Source organism: Anomaloglossus baeobatrachus, chromosome 5, assembly GCF_048569485.1.
Source record: "Anomaloglossus baeobatrachus isolate aAnoBae1 chromosome 5, aAnoBae1.hap1, whole genome shotgun sequence".
Lineage (NCBI taxonomy): Eukaryota > Metazoa > Chordata > Amphibia > Anura > Aromobatidae > Anomaloglossus > Anomaloglossus baeobatrachus.
The window spans coordinates 372683018-372704587 of record NC_134357.1 but is presented as its reverse complement, the minus strand read 5'-3'; the positions used below and the strand labels follow the sequence as shown (position 1 = coordinate 372704587).

Sequence of the window (21570 nt, the reverse complement as noted above, 5' to 3'; positions counted from 1 at the left end):
AAGAGCCCATACTGCTGCAAAAGACGGGGAGAACGAGGCCCCTGCCGCTTCATATACAGAGTTGGCCAGAAGGTCAACCTGGCGGTCAGTGGAATCCTTAAGTGAGGTGCCATCAGCCACAGATACAACTGTCCGGGCTGAGATTCTAGACACCGGAGGGTCTACCTTCAGTGAATGAGCCCACTCCTTGACCACCTCTGGTGGAAAGGGAAAACGGTCATCAGAACTACGCTTTGGGAAGCGTTTGTCAGGACAGGCCCTGGGCTTGGTCACAGTGTCCTGAAAACTGGAGTGGTTAAAGAGCACACTCCTTGCTCTCTTAGGTGATGTAAACTGGTGCTTTTCTACCAGAGAGGGTTGTTCCTCCGATACTGGTGGATTGAGGTCCAGTACAGAATTAATGGACGCAATCAAATCACTAACATCTGCATCACCTTCGGTCAGATCAATGGGGCACATGGAGGTAGCGTCCGAGCCCACAGTAAAGGCATCCTCCTCGTCCTGTGATTCAGCTCGTGAATAAGAGCCGTGGGACGAGGAAGGAGAGGAGCCCCTGCGTCTCCGTTTAGGAGGACGGGGTCTGAGCTCTGTGAGCTCTGCTGAGCGAGCCGTAGCAGCAGAGGCGCCCTGAGAAGGGGGCTGATGCATGCTCAGCAGAGTCCGGGACAACTGTCCCATGGAGTCGGCAAAGGACTAGGAGATAGACTTAGAGAAGGATTCTACCCAAGCCGGGGGTTCAGCCACCGGAGCCGAAGCAGCCGGAGGGACCACTGGGAGTGAGACTCCAGGCTGAGGCACCACCATGTTAGAGCAGGCATCACAATGTGGATATGTGCTCGGTTCAGGCAGTACGAGCTTACATGCAGTGCATATTGAGTACAGCCTTGCTCCTTGTGTGAGACATGCTGCTGAAGTGGGGGTTCTGAGTAGAATGGCCCCCAGAGAGTATATAACTAGGTCCACAACCGGAGGCTGTGTCTTACCCGACAGTTTGTGTGCCCTCCAGATCCCACAGACCGGACCCCCAGAGAGATGCTGCAGGCAGCTCCAATCAGTGTGAGAACGCTGATAAAATGGCGCCGGAGCGAGGAGAGGGGGCGGGGCCTATCTCAAAGAGCGGGATCCGGAGGGCAAAGGAGGTATACAGGGGAGGGACTCTTTCCTCAGAGAGGAGTGTCCCTTCCCTGTGCTGAACAGCCGCTGGGCGGAGCCGCACTGTCCCTTTGCATGATTGGCATGCAGGGGCAGTGAAAACGAAAGTAGGCCTCAGGCGAAGCCGGGGCCTAAATTTAACAATGTGGCCGGCGCGCAGGCACCATCGGTGCGGTTCTCTGGTGAAAACCAGAGAACCGGCCGGAAAGTCAGCATAGTTACACAGCACACTCTCCACAACAATAAAGTACAAGGGACCCCCTGATAACCACGTCTCAGATACTTAGCTTATGAGACGCAGGGCCAGGTCCCTGAGGGATGAGTGCTCCGTCCGGCAGGATCCAAAAGGGGCTGCGGATGGAGACCGGTCTCCTGCAAGGCAGTGAGAACCGTGCTGGCTCCCACTTCAAGCCAGAGCCCGAGGGGATGGTGAAGGAGCGCGGCATGAAGGGCTCCAGCCCTGAAATCAACCTGAACAGCACCGCTGACACAGTTGGGTGAGAAGGGACATGCCGGGGGTCCAGGCTTGGACCCGCTTTTCTTCAAACTCTTTTCAAAAATCAAAAACAGATGAGGATGCATGTGTGGATGTGTGCCTCCTGAACACAAAGCATTGAACTGGCTATATTTGGTTATCCAGGGGGTGTATATGCTAGGAGGGAGGAGCTACACTTTTTAGTGTATTACTTTGTGTGTCCTCCGGAGGCAGAAGCTATACACCCATGGTCTGGGTCTCCCATCAGGAACGATGAAGAAATCAAATGTTGCTGCTCTGCTCATCTGTAGTGGTGACCCAAGGCAAAAAAAAATAATAAAAAAAAAATGCATAAAAGATATAGGGCAATTGAATCATCTCCAAAAGAATGGAGGAATAAAATTAGTCCTGAAAGATATATAGAAGTGTTGACAACCCTCAATATTAGCAAGCATTAAGTCGAAATACCGACACTCACCATGCGTTTCCGCTTTCTCCATTCCTTACTGTATTGCTTCCGTTCACTGTACACCTAGAGGAAGCAGCAGGTAAATGACAATTATATACAATCATTTATATATTGAGGTTCTCTATATAATTACAAATGGGACATATTAAACCCTTGAGGATGGGGTTATTTTTCATTTGTGCACTTTACCCATTGATATAGCCATATTAGGGCTTGGTTTTATGGCATAAATTATAGTTTTGGCTTTACTAGATTATGTACTGAGAAATGGAAAAAAAAATGATAAACTTCATAAAGGAATGAAACAGTTAAGTGATTTTAAAGATAAAAAAGCTATTCCATCTTGGAGGGTTGCTTGATCTTACCAAGCTGAAACTTACAAAACAACTTTGCAGGTTACTGCTTTTTGAGAATCCTCATTTTATTCAAGAGTGAAGGGATTTTAAAGGGAAGGTCTCGCGGTTTTTTTATTTTTGTATTAGTAATAGTGATTATGAAATAAAGTATTTAATACAAAATTAAATTCACAGTTTATGTAGTTTTTATTTTATTCTAGTTTTACTAAACACTGGGGGCTGCCATCTTGGATTTGCTCTGTGCATCGACAGTTAAGGGTGCTTTACACGCTGCGACATCGCTAACGATATATCCTCGGGGGCCACGGTGTTTGTGACACACATCCGGTGTCGTTAGCGACATCGCAGCGTGTGACAGCTAGGAGCGACAATCAACTATCACAAAAATGGCAAAAATCATTGATCACGGCACGTCGCTCCTAATCATAATGTCGTTGGTGTTTCATTCCCCAGGTTGTTAGTCTGTCCTACGGCACCACACATCCTGTGACACCACAGGAGCGACGAACATCATCCTACCTGCGTCCACCGGCAATGAGGAAGGAAGGAGGCGGGCGGCATGTTCCGGCCGCTCATCTCCTCCCCTCCTCTTCTATTGGGCGGCCCTTTTGTGACGTCGCTGTGACGCCGAATGCACTTCCCCCTTGAAGGAGGGATTGTTCGGCGGCCACAGCGACGTCTGAACAGGTCTGTGCGTGTGACGCTGCCGTAGCGATATTGTTCGCTACGGCAGCGATCACCACATGTCGCACAAACGACGGGGGCAGGTGCTATCGCTCGCAACATTGTTTTATTCACCTCAGATACGGCAGCCCCTGTGCATAGAAGACAGTTGTTGCTCTCCGACCCTATTCTGTAACACAGAGCTCCCTGCTGTGACCTGGACACGCTGCCTGGGCTGTCCAGATCACAGCAGACTGAGGAGATCGCTGCCATCTTTATGGAGCTCACAGCATATGCTGTGTGCTGCACTTTCCCCGTCACCCACTCAGGATGTGCGAGTACCGGCACTGGGCCACCGCTGCTACCCCCTGCTGCCACTCCCCCCCCCCCCCTGCCGCAGCCACTCCCCCAACCACTGCCCCCATTCCCCCTCTAACGCCACCCCCCACATGTTGGATTTTTTTTTTTATCCCACATATGTATCTTTGTATTGTTTTGTAAAGAAAATCTAAAATGTCAATAAAAGAGCAAGTGAAGGAACAGTGTATGGTGCCTGAGATAGAAGCTGTGCATAGGCTGCCATCAATATATGTCCAAACCTAAAACTGTACCTTCTCTTTTTCCTCTGGGGTGACATGGTTCGTTACAGATTTAATCTTCTGCAGCTTTTCCTTGTGTCTACTACATTTCTGCGTTAGTTCCTCCATTTCTTTCATCATCTCGTCAGTTGTCATGGAGCTGTTGAGATCTTTTAACTCTGTGAAAAATGATATATCCTATCATTAATAGCCCTAACACATGCCAAGGGAAACCAGGCAGAATTCTGCGGCCACCCTCTTTGACCCTACACCTATAAGATTGTAATGTCTCTATCAGGTTATTCAAAATCGTAATTAGCCTTTGCCTTGATAACAATTTTAATTATGGCAACCCCTACATCTTCTACAGGGGATGTTATCCAGGCTCAGATACAGTGATACTAAAGCATAAGATACCTAACTATGCAGAATGACCACTTAGGAGTCCCAGTGACCATCTCTGGCAGATTTAAATTACTGAACACCCTTTGTAACATCATTGGGGTGTTCTCTGCTCAGACATTAGCCTTCATGTAAGTTACCACCCCAGAAAGTCTACTCATTGCTCTGCCTCTCCTTCATAATGTTTGGACCCAAGGAGGAGAATCTAGTCACATATTTGCTAGATGATGGTGAAAGTTGGAGGCATTCCTGCACAGCGCGTCTATGTGGCTGTGCCAGGTATCAGAAGACTATAAAGAACAAGACGCACCTGTCTCCAGCTGACGGCAGCTCTGCTGGACACTCTGCATCTTACTGGAAAGTTCGGAGATCTGGACATCCAGACTCTTCAGCTCGGTGTCACTCACATTTGTGAACTGGTCCTAAACATTCAATAAGGTATATTATGGCCTGTTTTAACAAAGGGGATGTCATCTTCTGTAATGGGTAAAACTGCAAATCGCTTTTAAGAAACAAACAACTTTGCAATTTAATTCCTACTGAAAATATTCATAAGAATGGAGGAATTTTCCAACTGTTTACTGCTCAATAACAAATAACCAGACACCTCTGCGATCTAGGAGCGCTGGTCTTCAGGGCAAGACTTGCAGCAACTATATGCTCTTTACTATAGAGCAATGATCCCCAACTACAGTCCTCAGGAGCCACCAGCGTGGCATGTTTTCAGGATTTCACTGATGATAAATTTAGGCACCTGCACAGGTGAGTATTCCAACACTTGTGTAGTGGCTCTTCTCCACTTGCGATTTCTATATGCGAGTGCGATCCGATAGAAAATCGGATCGCACCAGTGTTAATCAACGAGGCCGTTTCCTCTTCCTAAATGTTTTACGGCACGTCTCGTGCTCTCGGAGAAATCGCAGCATGCTTTGATTTCACCGAGTCTCAGCTCTCGCACCCCCATGCAATCGTATGGGAGCGAGAAAAAAAAAAAAAAAATCAAAATCCGTGTGGCATGCGCATGTCACACGGATCCTTGACAGTTGCATACCACGTCAGACTGGCTACCGGAGGAATCTCCAGTAATACCAGGCCTGACCGCAGTTACATGCACTGAACTCCGGAGCTGTCACCTGAGCTCCAGAGTGCAGCCTGAACAGCGAGCACCGAGTGATTGATTCCCCGGCGATTGCTGTTCAGTTTATGACAGCTGCAGACAGGCCGGGCTGATCTCCGGAGCTCAGGTGACAGATACGGAGTTCAGTGCAGGTAACCGCGGCCAGGCCTGGTATTACTGGAGATTCCTCCGGTAGCCAGTCCTACGCTGCTTGCATAAACACTCACATAGCACTCGCATGACACTCGCATGTCATATGGATGCTATGTGAGGAAAGAAGGGAATTTTGTTTACTTACCGTAAATTCCTTTTCTTCTAGCTCTTAATGGGAGACCCAGACAATTGGGTGTATAGCTTCTGCCTCCGGAGGCCACACAAAGTACTACACTTTAAAAAGTGTAACCCCTCCCCTCTGCCTATACACCCTCCCGTGCATCACGGGCTCCTCAGTTTTGGTGCAAAAGCAGGAAGGAGGAAACTTATAAATTGGTCTAAGGCAAATTCAATCCGAAGGATGTTCGGAGAACTGAAACCATGACCCAAAAGAACAATTGAACATGAACAACATGTGTACACAAAAGAACAACAGCCCGAAGGGAACAGGGGCGGGTGCTGGGTCTCCCAATAGGAGCTAGAAGAAAAGGAATTTACGGTAAGTAAACAAAATTCCCTTCTTCTTTGTCGCTCCATTGGGAAACCCAGACAATTGGGACGTCCAAAAGCAGTCCCTGGGTGGGTAAAAGAATACCTTGATAAAAAGAGCCGAAAAACGGCTCCCTCTTACAGGTGGGCAACCGCCGCCTGAAGGACTCGCCTACCTAGGCTGGCATCTGCCGAAGCATAGGCATGCACCTGATAGTGTTTCGTGAAAGTGTGCAGACTCGACCAGGTAGCCGCCTGACACACCTGCTGAGCCGTAGCCTGGTGCCGCAATGCCCAGGATGCACCCACGGCTCTGGTAGAATGGGCTTTTAGCCCTGAAGGAATCGGAAGCCCAGAAGAACGGTAGGCTTCAAGAATCGGTTCCTTGATCCACCGAGCCAAGGTTTACTTGGAAGCTTGCGACCCCTTACGCTGGCCAGCGACAAGGACAAAGAGCGCATCAGAACGGCGCAGCGGCGCCGTGCGAGAAATGTAGAGCCGGAGTGCTCTCACTAGATCTAACAAGTGCAAATCCTTTTCACATTGGTGAACTGGATGAGGGCAAAATGAAGGTAAGGAGATATCCTGATTGAGATGAAAAGGGGAAACCACCTTATCCTGGTGAAAAACCAGGAAGGGGGCTTTGCATGACAGCGCTGCCAACTCCGACACTCTACGGAGCGATGTAACTGCCACTAGAATTGCCACCTTCTGCGAAAGACGTGATAGAGAGACATCCCGCAGTGGCTCGAAAGGTGGTTTCTGAAGAGCCTTAGCACTCTGTTAAGATCCCATGGTTCCAGCGGCCTCTTGTAAGGTGGGACTATGTGGCAAACTCCCTGCAGGAACGTGCGGACCTGCGGAAGCCTGGCTAGACGCTTTTGAAAAAACACGGAAAGCGCCGATACTTGTCCCTTGAGAGAACCGAGAGACAAACCCTTGTCCATTCCTGATTGAAGGAAAGAAAGAAAAGTGGGCAAGACAAACGGCCAGGGGGAAAAACCCTGATCAGAGCACCAGGATAAGAAGATCCTCCAAGTCCTGTGATAGATCTTGGCGGACGTTGGTTTCCTGGCCTGTCTCATAGTGGCAATGACATCTTGAGATAAACCTGAGGACGCTAGGAGCCAGGACTCAATGGCCACACAGTCAGGTTGAGGGCCGCAGAATTCAGATGGAAAAATGGCCCTTGAGACAGCAAGTCTGGTCGGTCTGGGAGTGCCCACGGTTGACCCACCGTGAGGTGCCACAGATCCGGGTACCACGACCTCCTCGGCCAGTCTGGAGCGACGAGGATGGCGCGGCGGCAGTCGGACCTGATCTTGCGTAACACTCTGGGCAGCAGTGCCAGAGGAGGAAATACATAAGGCAGTCGAAACTGCGACCAATCCTGAACTAATGCGTCCGCCGCCAGAGCTCTGATCTTGAGACCGTGCCATGAATGCCGGGACTTTGTTGTTGTGCCGAGACGCCATGAGGTCGACGTCCGGCGTTCCCCAGCGGCAACAGATCTCTTGAAACACGTCCGGGTGAAGAGACCATTCCCCTGTGTCCATGCCCTGGCGACTGAGAAAGTCTGCTTCCCAGTTTTCTACGCCCGGGATGTGAACTGCGGAGATGGTGGAGGCTGTGGCCTCCGCCCACAGCAGAATCCGCCGAACTTCTTGGAAGGCTTGACTACTGCGTGTGCCGCCCTGGTGGTTGATGTACGCGACCGCCGTGGCGTTGTCCGACTGTATGCAGATCTGCCTGCCCTCCAGCCACCGATGGAACGCCTTTAGGGCTAGATACACTGCCCTTATCTCCAGAACATTAATCTGAAGGGAGGACTCTGTCGGAGTCCAGGTTCCCTGAGCCCTGTGGTGGAGAAAAACCACTCCCCACCCTGACAGACTCGCGTCCGTCGTGACCACAGCCCAGGATGGGGGCAGGAAGGATTTTCCCCTCGACAAAGAAGTGGGAAGAAGCCACCACTGAAGAGAGGTTTTGGCTGCCAGTGAAAGAGACGTTCCTGTCTAGGGACGTCGACCTCCTGTCCCATTTGCGGAGAGTGTCCCATTGAAGTGGACGCAGATGAAACTGCGCAAAGAGGACTGCCTCCATAGCTGCCACCATCTTCCCTAGGAAGTGCATGAGGCGCCGCAAGGGGTGTGACTGGGCCCGAAGAAGAGAGTGCACCCCTGTCTGCAGCGAACGCTGTTTGTCCAGCGGAAGCTTGACTATCGCTGAGAGAGTATGAAACTCCATCCCGAGTTAAGTCAGTGATTGGGTCGGTGTCAATTTTGACTTTGGGAAATTGATGATCCACCCGAAACTCTGGAGAGTCTCCAGAGCAATGGTCAGGCTGTGTTGGCATGCCGCCCGGGAGTGAGCCTTGACTAGGAGATCGTCTAAGTAAGGGATCACCGAGTGGCCCTGAGAGTGTAGGACCACCACCACGGATGCCATGACCTTGGTGAAGACCCGTGGGGCTGTCGCCAGGCCGAAAGGCAGTGCCACAAACTGAAGGTGTTCGTCCCCGATGGCGAAACGCAGGAAGCGTTGATGCTCTGGTGCAATCGGCACATGGAGATAAGCATCCCTGATGTCGATTGATGCTAGGAAGTCTCCTTGGGACATCGAAGCGATGACAGAACGGAGAGATTCCATCCGAAACCGTCTGGTTCTCACGTGTCTGTTGAGCAGTTTGAGGTCCAGAACGGGACGGAATGATCCGTCCTTTTTTGGCACCACAAACAAGTTGGAGTAAAAACCGCGACCACGATCTTGAAGGGGAACGGGGATCACAACTCCTTCTGCCTTCAGAGTGTTCACCGCCTGAAAAAGTGCATCGGCTCGCTCGGGGGGCGGAGATGTTCTGAAGAAACGAGTCGGAGGACGAGAGCTGAGCTCTATCCTGTAACCGTGAGACAGAATGTCTCTCACCCATCGGTCTTGGACATGTGGCCACCAGGCGTCGCAAAAGCGGGAGAGCCTGCCACCGACCGAGGATGCGGTTTGGGGAGGCCGAAAGTCATGAGGAGGCCGCCTTGGAGACGGTGCCTCCGGCGGTCTTTGGAGGACGTGACTTAGACCGCCATGCATAAGAGTTCCTCTGGCCCTTCTGAGGCCTGTTGGACGAGGAGGATTAGGATCTGGCTGAGGGCTGAAAGGACCGAAACCTCGACTGAATCTTTCGTTGCTGCGGTCTGTTTGGTTTGGACTGGGGTAAGGACGAGTCCTTTCCCTTGGATTGCTTAATAATTTCATCCAATTGCTCGCCAAACAAACGGTCGCCAGAAAATGGCAAACCGGTTAGGAACTTCTTGGAAGCAGAGTCTGCCTTCCATTCGCGTAGCCACATGGCCCTGCGGACTGCCACCGAATTGGCGGACGCTACCGCTGTACGGCTCGCAGAGTCCAGGACGGCATTCATGGCGTAGGATGAAAATACCGACGCCTGAGAAGTCAAAGACGCAACTTGCGGAGCAGAGGTACGTGTGACCGCATTAATCTCAGACAGACAAGCTGAGATAGCCTGGAGTGCCCACACTGCTGCAAAGGCTGGGGCAAAAGACGCGCCTATGGCTTCATAGATAGAACTCCTGATGAAATCAATCTGCCTGTCAGTGGCATCCTTGAGCGATGAACCATCTGCCACTGATACTACGGATCTAGCCGCCAGTCTAGACACTGGAGGATTCACCTTGGGACATTGAGCCCAACCCTTAACTACGTCAGCGGGAAAAGGGTAACGTGTGTCATTAAGACGCTTAGAAAAGCGCTTGTCCGGAAATGCTCTGTGCTTCTGGACAGCATCTCTGAAGTTAGAGTGATCGAAAAACGCACTCCGTGTACGCTTGGGAAACCTAAACTGGTGTTTCTCCTGCTGCGAAGCCGACTCCTCTATAGGTGGAGTTGGGGGAGAAAGATCTAGCACCTGGTTGATGGACGCTATAATGTCATTTACTATGGCGTCCCCTTCCGGTGTATCAAGATTGAGAGCAACGTCAGGGTCAGAGCCCTGAGCTGCGACCTCCGCTTCATCCTCCAGAGAGTCCTCAAGCTGAGACCCCGAACAGCGTGATGAAGTCGGGGAAGGTTCCCAGCGAGCCCGCTTAGCTGGTCTGGGACTGCAGTCCGTGTCAGAGTCCTCCCCGTGAGACTCAGGTGTCACCCCAGGAGCACGCTGCTGCGCAGACCGAGAGGGGCCTGGGGGCGATGAACTCACAGTGCCCGAGGCCTGTGTAAGGACCGATCTGGACTGCAAAGCTTCTAGTATCTTAGCAGACCATCTGTCCATAGACTGAGCCATGGATTGTGACAGCGACTCAGAGAGTTTCTCAGCCAAAGCTGCAAACTCTGTCCCTGCCACCTGGACAGTGGAAGCCGGGGGTTCTACCTGAGCCGAGGGTCCCACCAGTGCCCGAGGCTCCGGCTGAGCGAGTGCTACAGGGGCCGAGCATTGCTCACAGTGCGGGTAGGTGGAACCTGCAGGTAACATAGCCGCACAAGAGGTACAGGTTGCAAAATAACCCTGTGTCTTGGCAGCCTTGCTCTTTGCGGACGACATGTTGTTGTCTCCTCGGAGAGTGATCACTGTGGGTATATAGCCAAAAGCAAAACAATGCGGCCGAACAGAGAATATTATAAATATATATATATATATATATATATATATATATATATACACACATACTGGTCCGGTTAACCGGTGTGGCTTACCGACCGCCCCAAAGCGGTTGTGTGTCCACCAGATTCCCTGCCTTGGGCCTCCCAGAGCTGCAGAGCTCGTTCTGAAATCCTCCACCGGCAGAAGTGATTGTAAAAATGGCTGCCGGAGCTCTCAGGGGAGGAGGGAGCCGTGGGCGGCGACTAATAAAGTGCGGGAATCTGGCGCCCCACAGTGATCAGTGAGGGGGGAGGAGGACACCTAAGTATGCTCCAGCCCTCACTGCCGACGTCCAGTCGACCGTCCCGCCCTTACCCCTGACTGGCAGGCCCGGGGGCGGGAGTTATGGTACTAGGCCGCATGAAGCCGGGGACTAAATTTAATAACGCGGCCGGCAAACAGGCGCGGTCGGCGCGGTAGTCCCGGTCGTCACAAAAAAACAGCAGCCGCTGCAGCGTCTGTGACACAGGCGCTCCATGCACCGTCCCCAAGGGGACACAGTACCTTTAGTTGCAGGGCCTGTCCCTGATGATACCAAGTCTCCTGTCCGGCAGATTCCCCCAGGGGCTGCGGAGGGAGCCCGGTCCCAGTGAATGGTGACCGGTTAGGATCCCACTTCTCCCAGAGCCTCTAAGGGATGGGGAAGGAAAGCGGCATGTGGCTCCAGCCTCTGTACCCGCAATGGGTACCTCAACCTTAACAGCACCGCCGACTTAGTGGGGTGAGAAGGGAGCATGTCGGGGGCCCTGTGGGGGCCCTCTTTTCTTCCATCCGATACAATCAGCAGCTGCTGCTGACTAAAATGGGAGCTTGAGTGAATGTGTGCCTCCTTCAACACAAAGCATAAAACTGAGGAGCCCGTGATGCACAGGAGGGTGTATAGGCAGAGGGGAGGGGTTACACTTTTTAAAGTGTAATACTTTGTGTGGCCTCCGGAGGCAGAAGCTATACACCCAATTGTCTGGGTCTCCCAATGGAGCGACAAAGAAAAAAAACACACACACACACACACACACACACACCGTACGCAGACCACACGCAGGACATACACAGTACACTCGACTCACATTTGTAGCCGAGTGTCGCTGTGAATTTGTAAACGCAAGTGGAGAAGAGCCCTAATGCTAAGGAAATACTGGAAACATGCTGTATTGGTGGGCCTTGAGAACTGGAGTTGGGGAACATTGCTATAGAGCAGTGTTTCCCAAACTCCAGTCCTCATGTCCCCCAACAGATCATGTTTTCAGGATTTCCTTAGGATTGAACAGGTGATGGAATGATTATCAAGGCATCACCTTTCCAATACTAAGGAAATCCTGAAACATGACCAGTTGGAGGCCATGAGGACTGGAGTTGGGGAACACTGCTATAGAGCATGTAAGTGCTGCTCTGAAGCTGGTCGGATCTCTGGATCTGGACATCTTCAGGATCCATGTGCTCCTCCAGTGCTGCATGTGCTGTCAGCATTGATGAGCACACAGTTTGGACCATGGCTGCACATGATGCTGGTCTGAATTGTCAGCAATCAGAAAACTGGGTGGCAGGGGAGCGGTGCGCTACTGAAAGTTAAATGGGTTGTCTCGCATTCCGTAAAATTAAACATTAGGAAACACATGATCTTACTTGATCAGCAAAGTAGATTTTCTGCTTGCCATAAACCTTTTCCTTGATTTTGCCCTGCTGGGCTAGTTGCTCCATTGCTTTGACAACAGCCTGCAGTGAAGAACATAATATAAGAATGGTGTAGAGATGTAAGGGTACGTTCTCACAGTCAGTTTTTGACGCTGCGTATTTTTGTTGAGTCGTAAAGGCAGCGTTTTACAGTACAATCGTCTAATATGGTGCAGAAATTCTGCAGCCTCAAATGTTGAACATATACTGCTCATGGGAACGTGGCCTTAGTGTAGGTCAACGCATTGATTTTTGACACTTTCTTTTCTACAGCAAAACATGCTCTCTTGGCAGCAAAAAAGCGTGTGTCATTTGCCTACAATACATGTTTAAATAAAGCTAGTTTCATTCACCACAAAAGCAGCAAAAAACGGAGCTGCGTTTTTTAATTCTCTCATTGCTTTCAATGGTGAAAAAAGCTGCAAAAACGCTGAAAGAACTGACATGCTGCTTCTTTCAAAACTGCAGTATTTTTCCATTTCAGTCGGGAAAAAAAGCAATAGTGTGCATGAGACTTCTGGAATCATGTTTTGCTGGTAATGGAAAAAGCAGCTTTTAATTTGCATTAAACTTATGAAAAAAATCATGCAAAAAAAATGCAGGAAAAACCACATGTGAACGTAGCCTTAATGTAGTTTACCGGCTGTTTTCTGACATTCAGGAGAGCATGTTACATTATAGAATTGTTTAGCCCTCAACTGGTGAGGTGGGGTTTGCAACACCCCAGGGAAAGTTTGTTCAGCTGGCATTCATTGGAACACGCTGGTATGAATCATCAATGTATTACATTTTCCGATACTTTTGGGTGTCAAAAATTTGTTATACTCATGTGTAATCAATCGCCAATAAGAAAACAAAACAAACATGATCTTTCCATTTTCTGTAAGAATTAGAGATTTCTAAACACTGGGGTATAGGAAGCCCCACATCACCAGCTGCGTGACAAAAATCCCACCTCATCAGTTGAGGGTTAATGGGAATCGGTCAGTAGTTTTTACCAGCAGTGTAAGCTAAATACGTCCTAAGGAGTCAGGTTCATACCGCTATTATAAGATAATTAGCTGCCAAGTGTCCAATGGGCGGTTCTGAACATGGGAAGTGTCATGGCTTTTCGACTGCGAACCAGGCAGCGACTGCTTCAGCACTTCTACGTCATATTACGCCCTGTCAATCTAGTGCAGAGGGGCGGGATATCAGCTGACAAGCCAAGACACCTGTGTGTCAGGGACACCTCACCAATAAGGGCTATGCCTCTGTATATTGTATCTCATTACCAGGAGTTTCCATTTCTACATGTGTAACTCAACAGCAGATGTAAACCTGCAGCCATTAACATCTGTATACATATTCCTTATGGCATTACTCTACGTACAGTTTTGCCGAGCCCATGTTCCCTCTGCAGGTTACTGAATACGTCCTGTGTGCTGTACGGCCTGTTCTGGTCATTCAGATACTTCAGTATGAGACTGCTGGCTGTGGGAGAGAGGTCAAAGGGCAAGAGTTAAAAGAAGTCATCTGCACAACGTAGCTTGTGATATGGCCACCCTTGGCGGTATGTCTAGGGGTTGACCCTGATAACCTAATCGGTGACCGGTACCAGCCAGTGATTGCCTCAAAGGGCATTTCTTTCTATTCTTGGTACATCAAAATGGGACCAGATAGACACTATTGGGAACCAGGGGGGTGCCAAAACAGGATCTGGGGGAAGGGGAATTCCGAAAATATTCTTTTTCCGTCAGTCTGAGCCTTTTTGAAATACTTGTTATCATGTGGACAACCAAGGAGTATTCTAGCCCCACTCACTTCCACATAACAGTGGTAAGCGAAGCTGGTGACAGATTTCTGCCAACTCATGTGAGCGGCGTATAATGTGCACATGTCCTTTATCATCAGAACGCGAGCCAGAAAATATTAATGGACGTGCAGTGGTAAGAGGGGCCAGATTACTCCTAAGGCCAGAGTCACACTTGCAAGTGCCTCGCGTGTATCTCATGCTAGTCTCGCGTTGCATCACCCGGCACAGACTCACACTCTTCTGACAGGAGCAGGTCGGTTGCATGCATCTCTATGCAGCTGAGACGCTCCTGTCCAGAGAGTGTGCAGCAGTGACGGGTGATGTGATGCGATGCGAGACTCACAAGTGTGACTCTGGCCTAAAAGGTGTTGTCTGCAGTACAGAGCTCCTACAAGGTGCAGGTGTGACGCCCTGGACTAGCCAGGTCGTCCCAGGTAGTCCCATGCACACCCCCCCCTCCCCTTAGTAAGGTGACAGCAGCCAAACTTCAAAACCTGTGTCACATCCCTCCGGGTTTGATGTTTACACCAGGGGGGCGGAGCCAGGTGGTTGGCTCCGCCCACCTAGTTCACAGGCCCGGAGGCGGGAAACAGTAGTCTAGTCTTGACAGTGGAGTGAAGTGGAGTCAAGTTCAAGGGCAGACCTGTGCTCCGGCCTGCCAAAGTCTACACCAGGTGTCTGGGTTGGAGCCCAGTCACCTCTGGCAAAGAGGCAGACGGTGGTGGCCGCCTGCAGGAGCTGGGATTACAGCCGGTGGAACCGTAGGGACCGGGAACGGACGGTGGCCCGCCAGTACCGAACCAGGGAACTGATTTGAAATCGGAGCACCAGGAGGGGTACTCAGACCCAGTACGAGGCCCAGAAACAACCGGGCTGAGTCAAAATCAACTGATTGAGGATTGGACTTTAGGACCTTTCCCACATAAGACCCGACTGAAGACAATAGCCCAACCATTAGGGTAAAGCCACCGCCAAGGCATAGAGACCCGAGGGGCCAGAGTCTGCGGGCAAAGAGGGCTCTCCCGACACGTAACAAGCCGGGGAGCGGACTACCGTTGCTTAGGCATAAGAGTCGTGATTTTTACACGAGAGGTGCAGGAGAAAGGCGGAAACCACCAACCTGTTAAGGGGAAACTGCAGCCGGCTGCGGGCACCGTTCACCATCTTGTTTGGTTTACCAGAGACTCCAGCGTGTTTATCATAGTGAGTACACCAGTGCCTTCGGGCCGCGCACCGCACCGACACCCCAGCACGCATCCATCCCCGCACCGCAGCACCTCCCTCGGGCCCCCGGGACCATCATCCCTTTACCCACGGAGGGGGGTCAACACCAAGCTGCGCAACACCGTCCCCGGGAGCCTAGTCAACGGCAGCGGTGGTGTCCATCTATTCACCACAACCCGTGGGTGGCGTCACGAACTTAAACCCCCTACAAACCACCGCGGCTCCGGCCGTGGACCTCCCCACCGAAGTCCCTACGTGTAGCGCCAACCCCCTTTCAGAGCGACGTGACCCCCGGGTCCGTGAAGAGCTCGAGCCACCCACTGACAAGCACGAATCCGAGCGGCTCGGCAGCCGGCCGAGCCCCGGGGCAGTACACATCGACTCTTCTGGCGTCACAAACAGGATTGAACCCATCCACTTACCTGTGGAAGTGCGCCTTGAAGTTATCGTCAGCGGAGTCCCCGTTGAAAAATTGCAGAATCCGCCATCTTGTCACCTTCCTGTGGAGCGAAGTTTCCCGCCCAAGCCGTCTTCTCCAAGCAGAAAGGGCGCGAAAGACAAGCCCCGCCCCCTGAAAGCGGAGCGGTGCAAAAAGCAAGGAGAGTGCCCCGAAAAGACCAAGGGGGGGCGAGTGAAGATCCTGCCTCATGTGACTGAGGGGATAAAGGGCAGGGACTCCAGGACTCTGCCACCCGTTTGGTTCCTGGACACACAAGCTGCAACATGTCCGTTGCCCCGTTCGGAGAGCCAGAGTTTCCCCGAGCCCGCGCCTGGAAGCCGGGACGATAATGATGTGCTGCAGTCTCCAAGCCCAGGTACGCTTCCTCATGGAGCAATGGGCGGCTGAGATGGAGGGAATAGCCGCCGCCGTGCGGGCCTGTGAAGTGGCGGCAGTGTTGGAGGAAAAGGTACGCGACCCATGCCCCTGTGTCCCGGAGGTACCGGCCGCTGCGGCTGAGGGACCCGGTCTGCTCCCATTCTCCATACTGCCTCCCCCTCTGCCCGTAATGGTAGCCGCTACCTCTCCACTCGGATCCCCGTCACCGGTGGCGGAGTCCGTCCCAGACGCCTGCGAGGAGCCACCTGCAGCCACAGCACGCGGACATCCGCCTGTATTACCCCCGCTCCCGTGGAAGGCCAATTCCCAGAAGGTACCGTGCCCGATTTAGTCCCGCTGGTACCGAATGAGGCTGTCCCCAAGGAGAACCCGGCCCCGGCAGTCCGCCCGGCTAAGAAGGAGGTGGGCGCTACCCGAAAGAAGGCCCAGCAGGTGAGGCTGGTAGTCTCCGGGTCTCAGGCCTCGGCCGAGGTCCCACGTGGTGGCCGCTGCCAAGCAGCAGAGCCGGCCGTGACACAGCGGGGTTCCCCACAGAGGGTGTCGGTCGTCGCCGGCACCGAGGAGCACCGACTGGGCCAGACCCCCGCACCAAGAGACCCTGGGCAGGTAGACGCCCCGTACTGGGAGCGGCCGCCAAACCAGCTGGGTCGGGAGATCGAGGCTCGGGAGAAGAGGAGAGCCGAGATCCTGGCCCGTACCATCCGAGAAAAGGACAATCCAAGAAGCGCCATCTACCGGGTGCGGAGCCCGAAGTACGAGGGCCAGGTCCAGCGATTTGACCCCGACCATGGATTTATCTACGAGCCCGGACTGGAGGCTGAAGTTTTTGTCTCCCGTCGGGATGTGTACCCGCACCTACCCATGGGTCACCTGGACCGTGACTTGGCACCCGGCGAACTGGTTAGTTACACCCGCCATTGCGGGGAGAGGGGCTGGTTCACCCTTGATGTCCAGAGGAGGGCATACAAAGAAGGCCCGGGGAGCTCCCAGTCCCCTCCCCCACCGTACAGCTCTGAGGCTGCAGTGGAGGAGGAATACGATGAAAGTTAAAGGCAGCGGATCCCGGCTGCCAAGATGAAAACAGTCCCCGTTGGGACCATACTGCCCATACTTTGGTTTTGCCCCAGTTAATAGAGACAAGGCCGAGAACTTGCAGGCCACCCCAAAAACTATTGGAGCGGCGTGACCCGAGCGGCTCGGCAGCCGGTTGAGCCCCGGGGCGGTACACAGGTATGGATGTACATTTATAATACAGGGCTTGGTTACTGACATTTCCCAGTTTGACCTTACCAGTATATCGTCATCACATGCACTGGAGCCTAATAAGGGCCCACCAGCCTGTGTCAGTTTTGGCAAAACTCATTCTTGGGCATTAAAGGGGGCAACATTATGGACACTGTCAGTTATAACATTACCATCCTTGTAAGGGAAAAATCTAATATTAGAATAACTCCAGCAACCAAATGAATTACCTTCGTACAAAAGACCAAAAAACTCTTTGATTTTCTATTGCAGCCTAAGCAATCCGGATATGACAGGAACCAAGGCCAAGAGGGGAGAAGGGGGGGGGGGGTTATCTCCTGGCACACAGTGTCACTCCTGACACCTAGGCCTAGTCAGTACAAGCTTCAAAAGGATAAGCAATAGATCTAGATCATCGAAACTGGACATTCCCCAGTCAAGAGAGAGGGGAGCTGGGAATGCAGGAAAATTAACTAATTTGAAGAAGCTCTTACATGAAAGGTTTTCTTCACTAAAGAGCTTGTCCACTACTTATACAATGATGGGCTATCCTTAGGATAGGTCATCAATGTCTGATCGGTCGGGGTCCAACACCCCACACCTCCACCAATCACCTGTACTCTGTATCAGCAGCCAGAAATGCCCAGTCTTCTGATAGCAGCCAGGTATTGCACATCTGATGCCCACTGAAAGCAATTGGAGTCAGATGGGCAGTACTCAGCCGCTATCAGAAGACAAGGGAACTACAGAACTGAGTATTTACATCCGCCTGCTGCTGCCGCCACCAACGCAGACATTTGATAGGCGGAGGTGCCAGGTCTCAGCCGATCAGACATTGATGACCTATCCTAAGGATAGGCCATCAATGTAAATGTAGTGGACAACTGCTTTAAATCTGTGTATATGTGCATGCAGCATAGAATCTGTGTGGCAATTTACTCACCTACTGCTGCATTCTTCAGGATCCAGTGCTGTTCTGCTCCTCTTCTCAATGACGTTACCGCTCTTCAAACCAATCAGATCACTATGCGTGAGGCAGAAGTCTCTTTTACAATGTAAGCCCATCATGTCTCTTTGTAATGCTCCATAGACTTAGGCTATGTGCGCACGTTGCGTATTTGCATGCAGTTACACTGCGATCTGCACCGCAGCGTAATTGCATGCGTCCTGCGTCCCCAGCATAATCTATGAAGATTATGCAGGAGACGTGCGCACGTGGCGTATTAGAGTGCAGCGCTTCGGTAGCTGCCAGAAGCGCGCGTTCTAAGAAGTGACATGTCACTTATTCCGTGCGCTCTGCATGCAGCCCCCGCTCTGTCTATGGGAGGTGCTGCACTCAGAGCGCATGGAATCGGCTTTTTTTTCCCATTACGGACTCTTTCTGCAGTGATTTGAAGTGCACGTGTGCTGTTCAAATCGCTGCAGAAATTTCTGCAGGGACAGAACGCAACGTGCGCACATAGCCTTACACAGTAAAAGCCACTTCCGGTCACACAGAGAGCAGTGTGACCTGGAGAGTTAGAAGAGTGGTAACATCACGGAGAAGAGGAGCGGAGCTGGATCCCGGAGACAGCAGCAGGACAGTATGTTCACACACTACATGCACATATACATAGATGTAATGGGAAAAAGAAAACTTCTTTAATATTCATTGCACTTGCCCCCTTATTAGCTCACTGTTTAGTTATAGACCTGCAATTTCCCTATTCAAAATGTAGACTGATCTGGAAACCTGAGCCCAGAACAGGGGATATGAGAAGATTATTGGAACTGAAAGTTGCTGACCTGCTGAGGATCAGTCAAGTCTAGGTGTGTGCCATCATTTCCCTGGCCTCAGGAACAGAAGACCAACTACACAGTGAAACCGTATTTTTGTGGGTTTTTTTGTCCTTTTATTTTATGATGGTTTCCATATTAGTGACACCATAGGTTCTCATATTCGTTTTGTTGCAAGGACTGCACTTTTTACATTAGAGCCTAAAACATGAATATATTTCATCCTTGTATTCTATGCATATCCCTTCTGAGAGTTGGGCCTTTGACAGTAGTGTATTTTTGGAACTATTGCCCCGTTTGTCAAACGAGTGGTGGCAGTGTGTTTTGTATCTGGGGTGTGTGGATTGTGTTGTGTTATGCTCAATTTCTGGAAGGGTTTACAGGAGTTTTAACTTCAGAGGCAGGATTAGGCCAGGGCCACACGGGGATTACTGCGATCCCCTTGCATGACACTCGGCTCACGCTGGCAGCACAGCAGAGCCAAGTGTCATGCGAGTGTCTCTGCGACTGAGGTCCGATCATGTGAGCGGACCTCAGCTGCGGGGGGTGGGCAGTCACTGAGGAGGGGCGGGGCGACTGAGGAGGGGAGGGAGGGATTTCTCTCCCTCTCTCCTCTGTAGCCGCCTATTGCCATTCTCGCCCTGCACTCGTGTTACACCGGTGTTCTGCGAGTGCAGTGTGATTTTTCTCTCACCCCATACACTTGAATGGGTGCGAGAAAAAACAGGCTCACATTACACCCGCAGCATGCTGTGACTGTTTTCTCGGTCCGATTAGGGCTGAGAAAATAATCGCTCATGTGCGCTTACACACAGGCTAATATTGCTCCGAGCGGAATGCGATTTTTTTTATCGCACTCCACTCACACTGATTTTCATGCCGTGTGACTTAGGCCTTACATGACAGGAAAAACCTTGAACGTATAAATGTTCTTTATTTACTATATTCTGACTGACTGGATTAAAGGTATAAGAAAAACTTGAAAATTGCTTATTTTTTAGACTGACGCATATACATACATGATCTCACAGACTATTACTCACACATACATTATGTGGAGGTTATCTGACGGCATGAGGCCACTCCTATGTATAGCATGGCCAGCCGCCTCCTCACTCACCCGCAGCGTCCTTTGATTTACTCATCTCTGGGGTCCACACTGCTGATATAAAGCGATAAATTAAGACTCCCGCCACGGCGCATTACGACAGCCCCACTTATGACGGCACGTCCGACTTGAGGCTTGGAACGCAAGCGCTATCCTACCGCTGCCGGAAGACGTACGTCGTGATCACGTGGTGTCTGGGGGTCATGTGACTCTTCATTAGTTAATGTAGAGCGCCCTCTGCTGCAGGGCTCAGCGTAGTGTTAGGATGCCGGTTAGTCGCTAAAAACCAAACCAGTTTGGCCACAATGTGACCTGGTTGTGGGTCGGAACCGGGCTCAGGAATGTGGTGTTTAATTACAGCAGGGCAGATTATTTACAGAAAAAAAGCTGCAAACAGCAGCCAATCCGCATTCTGCTTTCATTTATCAAGACGCCTTAGGGAAATGAAATCTGCAACCTTATTGGCCACTCCCCAGGCTTCCAAGGTGTTGCACAGTAATTATCGTTTTGGGATCACACCCCTGAACTGTAACCCAGGCCAGGTTCAGTGAATGGGGAAGAAACCTGCGATGTCTCCATGCCCCTCCTTTCCAGTTCTCATTTGTTTGTATGTTTGTTTTTTAAGCTGGATCAAAAAGCAATAGCCCACTTTTTTTTCACAGCGAAAAATCAGGAATTGGATGTTTTGTTTTTGTTTTTTTTTAAACATTGTCCTCTATAGGAGGCGTGTGATGATGTCCAATCATCTGCTATGTCAACCATTGTTAGCTGTATTTCTGAGATCCAATTTTTTATTTTTTTTATTTTAATTTTTTTTAACCCCTCATGACTAGACAAATTGTTCAAATGTGATCTGTGTCCCTAGATGTGGGAATAACTCTGGGATGTTTCAATATTTCCCAGTGATTGTTTTTTGTGACGTGTTGTACTTTGTTATTGGTAAATTTGGCTTGATCTGTTTTGCTTTTAATTTATGAATAAATCAAGGAGTTGACAAAAATGTTAAAGAAAAAAATTGCAATTTTAAAACTTCGCATGATTTAGATCATCATATAATCCATAAAAGTTAAATAAGTGACAGGAGGCAGGATGATGTGGACCCGCTGCACTACGGGACCCAAGCTTACCCTGGGGGGGGGCGTGACTAAGCGACTACGTGGTTTCGCTAGGGCCTTTGGTGGCAAGGATAGGCTAGGCCACAGGTAGTCACCAGGTGCCACTCCAGGGCAATCCCCGAGCCTGCAGCAGCTGATTGGAGGGTCAGAGTGCCGGAGATGGAAGGCAGAATTAAGACAAAGACTGACCAAGGATGGGCGACAGGTCAGGACAAACTGAAGGCAAAGCAGACAAAACTTGCAAGGAGGCAGACAAGCAAACAGAAATTAAGTACTTACAAGACCAAACAGACAAA

At 50.9% G+C, this 21570-nt stretch overlaps 1 protein-coding gene across 1 annotated transcript in view; it reads right to left on the bottom strand.

Moving 5' to 3' along the window:
• Positions 1-20288, bottom strand: part of PSMC3IP (PSMC3 interacting protein) — a 29571-nt gene extending 9283 nt beyond the window's left edge. The window contains exons 1-6 of the mRNA XM_075347617.1: positions 20172-20288; positions 13549-13649; positions 12129-12218; positions 4406-4517; positions 3727-3872; positions 2106-2159 (exon numbers count right to left, since the gene is read on the bottom strand). Of these exons, the coding sequence (XP_075203732.1) occupies positions 2106-2159; positions 3727-3872; positions 4406-4517; positions 12129-12218; positions 13549-13649; positions 20172-20196 (528 nt within the window). The 5' untranslated portion in view covers positions 20197-20288. The remainder of the gene's footprint in view (positions 1-2105; positions 2160-3726; positions 3873-4405; positions 4518-12128; positions 12219-13548; positions 13650-20171) is intronic.
• Between the last annotated feature and the right edge of the window lie 1282 nt (positions 20289-21570).